Source organism: Lathyrus oleraceus, chromosome 6 (genome assembly GCF_024323335.1).
Source record: "Lathyrus oleraceus cultivar Zhongwan6 chromosome 6, CAAS_Psat_ZW6_1.0, whole genome shotgun sequence".
NCBI classification, from domain to species: Eukaryota; Viridiplantae; Streptophyta; class Magnoliopsida; order Fabales; family Fabaceae; genus Lathyrus; species Lathyrus oleraceus.
Genome location: NC_066584.1, coordinates 263,997,386 through 264,006,111, shown reverse-complemented (window position 1 = coordinate 264,006,111; position 8,726 = coordinate 263,997,386). Strand labels below are relative to the sequence as shown.

At 38.6% G+C, this 8,726-nt stretch overlaps 1 protein-coding gene across 1 annotated transcript; it reads right to left on the bottom strand.

The window, feature by feature from the left end:
* Window positions 1–3,085: 3,085 nt before the first annotated feature.
* On the bottom strand, window positions 3,086–3,616 carry LOC127095074 (uncharacterized). The gene has a single exon (XM_051033818.1). The coding sequence runs from the start codon at window positions 3,614–3,616 to the stop codon at window positions 3,086–3,088; it is 531 nt and encodes a 176-aa protein (XP_050889775.1).
* Window positions 3,617–8,726: the final 5,110 nt, after the last annotated feature.

Genomic DNA, 8,726 nt, shown 5'->3' with positions numbered 1-8,726 from the left:
TCCCAGACGGGAACTGGGCTTTTGAAATAAGTTGCCAGACGGGAACTGGGCTTTGAAATGAATTGCCATACGAGAACTGGGCTTTTGAAAAAGGTTTCCAGACAGGAACTGGACTTTGAAATAAATTGTCAGACGGGAACTGGGCTTTGAAATGAATTTCCAGACGGGAACTGGACTTTGAAATAAATTTCCAGGCGAGAACTGGACTTTGTAATAAATTGCCAGACGGGAACTGGGCTTTGAAATAATTTGTCAAACGAGAATTGGACTTTGGCGTCAAATTTTGGGTTTCAAGGCTTTTTTATGTCAGGTTCATGTTATGTGTTATGCCTAATAAATGATATGATATGCATGGCTTTATGCTAGAGCAAAGCGACATGACTAATGCATGATGATGATTTATGTAATGATTGGAAGGTTTCCAAAATGCCCCTGCGCGGGTATTGGAAGAGAAGGTTTTTTTTGCAGAAAGGTTTTTGTCTGTCAAAAGGTTATTTTATGGGGTGATAGCGTGATTCCCCGACACTCATCTTGAACTATGCAGTTGATGACGTGTGAAAAAGCTTTCCCTTGAACAGCTTGAAGTCAGGGAGATGACTTGCTCCTGTATGGCTCATCTTGCCCTAATGTGATGGGTCTATGCAAAATGTTTACCTCGAAAGGATTTTGAAAACAATTGTACCATAATTTGGAGATGGATTGCCCCAAAATTTTGATCCATGAAAGGATTTATCCTTGGTTAACCGACTCTTGGAGTGGTTGACTTTTCTGTGCTCTTGAGGTAGCTTGCCCCGGTATGAGCGTTGAAGCGACTTAACTCACCCTAACTGAACATTGAAGGGGTCTGCCCCTGGCCAACAGAACCTCTAGGTGATCTGCCCCTAGTTAATAGAGTCCTGAGATGATTTGCTCTGGATCAACTGATTCTTGGAATGATTTGCACATTTATTAACATATGTTAGGGGACTGTTTCAAGCTGACCAATTCTTGGAGTAATCTTCCTATGACCAACTGATGTTTAGGTGGCATGTCTCGGATTCATAGGTAGTGAGGTAGTCTTGATTCGGGTCAACACCAACGAATGTCCAAGTTCCTCTGATTGTTCCTTATTGTTGGAATTTCCCTGACGTCAAGTACTGTCTTGCAGTTAAAATTGTTTGTTTAGAAATGGTAATTTTAATGCGATACTCATGCAAGTTTTGAAAAGAATTTATTTGAATGATGTGATAATGTGTGACGAGTGGACCATGAGTCCAAATGTAATGTTGATTTAGCAATTTAAGGTGTGAAAGACACAGTGAGAGTAATGACATCAATGTTGAAGATTAGAAAATCTTTAGGAGTCAGTTTATGCAACTTTGTTGTAATATGCTTTCGGAAATAACCCAACCTCAATTAGGTCTTTTGAGGGTTGTAACGTGGCTTGGTTCATGGTTATTGAAACAAAGGATATGAGGCTCAAAATTGTTTATGTACCCACCCTTATTCTTGATAAACTCCAGTCCTACGTTCAGTTAATTCAACATACACATTCGCCTTTAAGAGAATTTTGAAGGTGTACGGATCTCTTGAAATGACAGACACTTTATTTTGATCTTCATGGATATTGGTGACCCTTTGATTCTTGATATGGTGGTCACTAAATCTTGTTTTTATTTTGTTGAGGGTTTTCGTGACCTCCTTTGATTTTTATTTTGATCCCTAACTTTTGCATGGACCGCTTTTTGAAGCTTTAGTCCATCGGGATTGCCCCGGTTTTCGCCTAAGTCTCCTTTTGGGGTCTCGACTTAGCGAGCTTTTCTTTGATTCTTTTTTTTGAAAATTTATGACTGCCAAGTCAATGGTCATTCGGAGAACAACCATCATAACTTTTGGATTTTGCAAGGTTCCTTCGACACTTCAGGATGTGTGCGAAGAATATCATGTGGTTGATCCTCAGACAGGATATTTCGTCTTGTAATCTGAATGTGTAGTTAGATTAACTGAACACTACCCTGCCTCAGGTTTAATGTAAGGTTTTTTAAATCCGAAAGAAACTCCTACTTCTAGGCTCGAAGTGGTTGACTAGGGATTAACTCCTTATCTCTCCAGTGTTTGGGGATTTGAAACAATGCTTGTACATCATCAGCAGAATTTTATCCGAAAGCATATAGTCAGCAATTATGGGTAACTTGTTTTCGTCATCCTCCCTCAAATCTTTGCTAAAACAAAGGTTATGATAAACAAAAGTGAATGGGAGAAACACTGATGTATTTTTGTTTTTGATATAAGAGAAGAAAAATGAGCGAATGCGAGATAATTAATTCAAAACATGCATCATTACTTCATCAATATTACCATTAAAAACAACAATGTTTAAACACAAGCAGCTTTTAACAACAAAGAAACTACAAATGCAAAAATAGAAACAAATCAGTCCAACGATTGCCAGTGTTGAGGATGTCTTCCTGTCTGAACTACTGGCATTAGAAGATACTCTATGAAATCTTTGAACTCATTCTGACGAGAGATTAACGTGCACCAACAGACTTCCTTCTGCAAAGGATATGTACCTTTTGTCGATCAATTGTTGCACTGTAGCCTTGAAAGCATTGCAGTCTTCAGTTGAATGCCCTATTGTTCTGCCATGATATCCACATTGCACATCAGGATCATATCCAGGTGGGTATGGTTCTGATAATGGCCTGAGAGACTTGGGCTCCACCAGCGAGCTTTGAATCAGATATGGCAGAAGTTGACTGTATGACATAGGAATTGGATCGAGAGGAGCATTCCTTCTTTCCAGATTGTTTCGAGGCCTATGCTGGTTCAGATGCTGATTCTGATATCCTTGACCACGAGGTCTTTGATTTGTATAAGGAACAGTCCATGGTTGCTTGAATGGTGCTCTAGGCCTTGTCGGTTGCCTATAAGGACAACGTAGTGTTGAAAATGGTGATTGCTGAGAAGGTGAAGAACCATAAGGTCTGGCTGGTGCATCGTGAGAATACCTAACATCTGCCATGACTTCATTTATTTAATTATCCTCTTCCTTTTGGGAATCACTGAGGGATTCTGTCTCGCTAGCTTGGTTGCTCGAGGCACCTTAGATTCTTCCACTTTTTAGGGCACTATCGACGCGTTCTCCAATTATCACTAAGTGAGCGAAGTCTGATGTTGCGCTGCTAATCATCCTTTCGAAGTATGGACTTTGCAGGGTGTCCCTGAATAATTCCATCAATTCTTTGTCTAAGAGTGGTGGCTCAACGCAAGCTGCTAACTCTCTCCATCTTTGGGCATACCCTCTGAAGGATTCTTTGTCTTCCTGAGATAAGGCTCTTAGCTGCATGCGGTCGGGAGCTATGTCCATATTATATTTGTATTGCTTCAAGAATGCGTTAGCTAGGTCCAACCATGATTGAACATGATTCCTTTCTAATTTCACGTACCAACTTAATGATGCCCCAATCAAATTGTCTTGGAAACAGTGAATCATCAACTTATCATTGTGGGCATGAGAGGTCATTTTTCGACAAAACATCACCAAATGGTGCTTTGGACAGCCATCCCCTCTATACTTCTCAAATTCTGGTGCTTTGAATTTTGCGGGCATAACCAGGCCAGGTACCAAACACATGTCTAAAGCATTCAATTCAAGAGTATCTTGTCCTTCTATGGCCTTGAGTCTTTTCTCTAGCACGCAACATCTTTTAGCAATCTCATCATCTTGTGGTTATTCAGCATTAACCACTAGGCTTGTTCCATGGGAATTTGGCACGGAGAATACAAAACTGTAATACTCAACAGCATCATCACGTGAGGGATCTTGAACAACGTGACGTTCTTGTACAATAGAGTTGTTAAGTGGGGTTCGCCCAAGCTGAGGTTGGGTAGGACCATTTACTGGAGCTGGAATAACATTCTCTACGACTGCAGTCTGCTGAATGCTGTCCTCCCTCTTTTCTAAAGCTATCATAGCCTCCACAAGTTGGTCTATCTGGTTTTTCATCGAGTCAACATCTCCTCTTAACGCAATGTGATTTTGCTCCAATGGATCCATGGTTTTTCAAGAACTACTTTAAGTCTGATATAAGTGTCAGGAAATCAACTGCAGGTTATGGACGAAGGATGGATGAGTTTTTTGGTTTTTTTTTTGGTGGAAAATGATATGAAATTTATGATGATGAATGAAAATGTAATGATATGTGTATGAATGTAGTGACATGTTTAGGATCACAAGCTCAAGGTGTTCTCAGATGGATCAGAATAACGGGTAAATGACAGGTATCTCTGATTAATGGAACCCCATGGGTAGGCTCTACAGTTGGTAGGTTCCTAGAGTCACAGATATCTCTTGAGAACATCACTGCCGTGACGAAGACTCGTCGGACAATAATATCCTTAAGAAGATCTCGTCTAGGTGAGGTCTTTGTATTATCCAAACAAGGAAAACTCCATGAGGATTCTACTACACGACTCTCGAGTCCAGGGTTCTAACAAGGTTCTCAGAGTCATAGATCGAGGTTGGAAATATTACTGTAAGGTAATAATACGTCCAAGGGATCTCATCTGATTGGGGCTTTCGTATTAACCCAACAAGTCTGAAACTTCGTAGCTTAATACTACATAACCGCCGAATATAGTGGGTTAAAAGGTCCAAGGGATACTATCCTCGTGACGAAGACTCGTCGGACAATAATATCTCAAGAAAATCTCCTCTAGGCGGGGTCTTCGTATCTTCCCAACAAGGAAGACTCCTTGTGGGCGTCCACTACGCAACCACCAACTTAAACTTATGGTTTTTCTCAGACTCGGGTAGAGAGCCTATCTCACAAAGCACCATTAACAGAAAGCCCCAAATAAGACATAGTCAATAAATCATAATACAATAATTATGACAGAATAATAATAACAGAACAAAAATAACAATCAAACAAACAAGATTAACACACAATACAGAAACTGAACTAAATTAGTCTTCACTCTCTTTTGCTTGGAGCTTATCCCCAGCAGAGTCGCCATCTGTCGCATCTCGAAAAATACGATTCCTCGCGATGGTCGCGGAAAATTTTATGTTCGAACAGAGTTGCCACCGAACTTTATTTATCCCAATGAAGGGATAGGAAAATATCGATAAAACCTTTAGGAAATAGAATAATGATCATCGCAACCATATTCGGGTTCGGGAGTGGATTACGTAAGGGGAAGGTATTAGCACCCCTTATGTCCGTTGTACTCAACGGGAACCTTTTAGTTCTAATTTGTGTTTCGAGTGTTAATTTATGTTTGTTTGTTATCTTTGGGTTATAAAAATAGAAATTGTTGGGAACCTCAGAAAAAGAAAAGGGAGGTTTTTTATTAGTATGCTCGCGAAGATACAACAATCTCCTGCCTACGTATCCTTATGGTCATAAGGAAATCAGAGCATTCGTAGTTCGGGGAACTACGGTTGGTTGGTGCCTTTTAGTGAACAATTGTTTAGATCGCGTTCTAAAGGCTAAATGTTGGCTTGTCTACTCTCGACGGAGGCTTAAGCACTAGTTTGTTGTGCGCATTAGAAAAGATTAAACAATGTTCTTTCTGAAAAGAGTTTTGGTCACACGGGGGTGACAAGTTGGGTTAATATGTTGGATGTTTGGTTTGATCGATTTCAATCGCATGAGGGCGAGGAAAAGATAGGTTTGGTGTGTTAAGATATTTTATTGGATGACAATTACTCGGATAGTCGAGTAAGACAACTCATATCCTAATAGTCGAGGAGAGGAATAGAAAGCTCTAGACCATCTCCCTTTTCATACTTAATTGTAAAAGGATTTAATAATAGTTAAGGTGTTTTTGAACGAATGACGAATACTCGGATAGTCGAGTAAGACAACTCGTATCCTAATATTCGGAAAAGGGAATAGAAAACTCTAGACCACTTTCTTTTTCATCTGAGCGATTATGAAAATGGGTTTATGTATGATTGATGTATTTTAGAATAAATGACAAGTACTTGAGTGGCTGAGTAAGACTACTCATATCCAAGCATTTGAGAAGAGGAATTGAAAACTCAAGACCATCTCCCTTTTCGTATAGTTTTGATTGAGAATGATTTGACTTATGGTATAAGTTGGTGGAAAATGACAATTGTTCGACTGACCGAGTAAGAGAACTCGTATTCAAACAATTGAGGAGAGAAGTTGAAGACTCAAAGTCATCTCCCTTTTTTTATTTCATTGTTATGAAAGTGTTTTGATTTAATCGGGGTTTGGAAGTTTGTAGAGGAACGACAATTATTTGACCAACCAAGTAAGAGAACTTGTATTCAAATAATCGAGGAGAAAAATTGAAAACTCAAAGTCATCTCCCTTTTCGTTTCATTAATATGAGTATGAATTCAATTTGATTGTGCTTAGGTGGATAGAAATGACGACTATTTGACTAACCGAGTAAGAGAACTCGTATTCAAATAATCGAGGAGAGGAATTGAAGACTCAAAGCCATCCCCCTTTTCATTTCAAAATGAAATGGTGTTTGATTGTGATTGGGTATTTTAATTTGATTTGGATAGAAATACTCGACATTGGATCGAGGTTTTAAATTTGTGTTTTGAATGAAGTGAATTTTATTTTAGTGTATTATTCTTCTACTCGATAAAAATCGAATAGGTCTCATTGTAAGAAAGCCCAAGAGTAAGCTATGTGAGGTTGATGGCAATGCTTTAAAAGCGATCGACTTACAAGGGTGTTTAAAAATGGACTCGATATTAAATCAAGAATTGTGTGATTTTAGTGGTTTTAAAATAGTTTTGACTCAATGATGAAATGGTTTTGAAATGATGTGAAGTACTAGTGGAAGAAATCGATCAATGCATAATTGACGAAATTAATCGATTAAAATTTGGTTAAATTGATTAATTAAAATTAATTATCAAAATTATTGAATTAAATCAAATAACTAAGTTAATTAAAATTAATTAATCCAAAACAACTTAACTAGTCAAAGTTTAATAATTAATTTCAATTATAATTAAAGAGTATAAGTGACCATTGTCGATTTTTTAGTGGAATATGTGCTCAAACCGGTTTGTGCGAGATAACAACGATTAATGTTATTTGCAAAATTCAAACGCTGCGAAAGTATATAATTGATGTATTACAATTTTGGTGGTATACCGGCATGACATTGCCGAATCCATAAATAAAAAGAATTTGATTTAAAAAAGAATATAATATAATTGATTGTCAATAGTTGCTAACATTAGAAGCATAATGTGTAGTCATTAACAGAGGCAATATTTGCAGCATAATTCTATAACAGAAGTAGCAGCAAGTGAACTCAAAATAAGTAGAAACTAGTAAATGATAATTAACGGAACCTTGCAAATCATGTCATTTCAAAACCAAATGAATGGTCTATTGTCATTACAAGGTCAAATAGCAGTTTTTCAAAATTACATCTAACGTTTATCCAACTTTAGAACCTATGAGCATAACATTTAACTAATATTAACTAGCTTCAACAAAATTGAAAAAAAACTTCAAGCATATTTCGATGGGATCATACACAACTAACAACTCTAACATCTAATTAAGATTATTGGAAAATAGATAATTCGTTTTGAATTAGAAAGAAGTTAACAGAATCAACATCAATTTAAAAAAAAGGTCTAACAGAATTACTAACACATACAAACAGAACCAACTAAATGCAACTTAATGATTCACAGTGAATTTCAGATATTTGATATGAGTTCCAATTTCATTTGGATGATAAATCCTAACTAACTATCAAATTTGAGAGGAATTTCATTGTGAATTTCCACCTAACTTCTAACCAACTCAGAATGCTATGAAAATTTACCGTACTGAGATTCTGCAGTTTCTTCAAAAAACTTCAAAATCTCCAATACTTTCCTCTTTCAGTCTCGTTTTCTTCACCTTCTCGCAATCGATTCATCATGCATTTCCATTTCAGATCCTCACGCCGCCAAGCTCACACCGTACATCGATCCACAACCTTACAACAAAAGCGGTTCTACTGTCGCCGATTGTCGTCGCGTCGGAGTTCCATTCCGGTAAGACGCAACGGTCTCGGCGATTCCGTCAAGGCTGTGGATAAGGTTCCTTGTTGTTTGGTTGTGTGTTTCGTCGGACAACCAATGGTTTATTGTGAGGCGAAAGAAGGGGGTTTCCGACGGATGAGGTTTCATGGAGGGAGCTCGTCGGTAGTGATGTTGTTATTCGACGGTGTGGACGGCGATTAGGGGTGAGGAGACAAATTAGGTGGGTGTCGAAGCTGTTAGGTTATGAGTGGTGGTGCGGATGTTAGGCTTTGGTTTGTGGGGTTGTCGGAAAGAAGAAGAGCAAGGAGGAGTGCGTGATTTCGCGGTGTTGAGGTGGTGTTCCACGGCGGATGGGAAGAATGGTTTTCGGTTGGATTTAAAGAGGAAGATGGAGGTCGGATGCAAACGGAGGGGGTTAGCATGGTGAAGGCCGACAATGGTTGAAAGAAGACGATGATGGTTGTGTTTCTTCTTTTTCCTTTTTACAGAGAGAGTATCAGAGAGTGGAGAGAGAAGAGAGGTGATTGGTGGAGGATTTTTTTGATTTTTCCTCTTGCTTTTTGTAGCGCCTATGAGAGAGAGAGGAGGGAGTTTTTTGATGAGTGAGTAGTGTGTTGGGATTTGGCCGCATGAGGGACACATGAGTGGGAGGTATAAAACGTGAGTGAGTGTAAGGTGAGAGAGATGTGAGTGATCTTTT

Bases quoted from the DNA above. Each gene is read 5' to 3' on its own strand.
- LOC127095074 (XM_051033818.1), bottom strand. From the start codon at position 3,616: ATGTGTTTGGTACCTGGCCTGGTTATGCCCGCAAAATTCAAAGCACCA.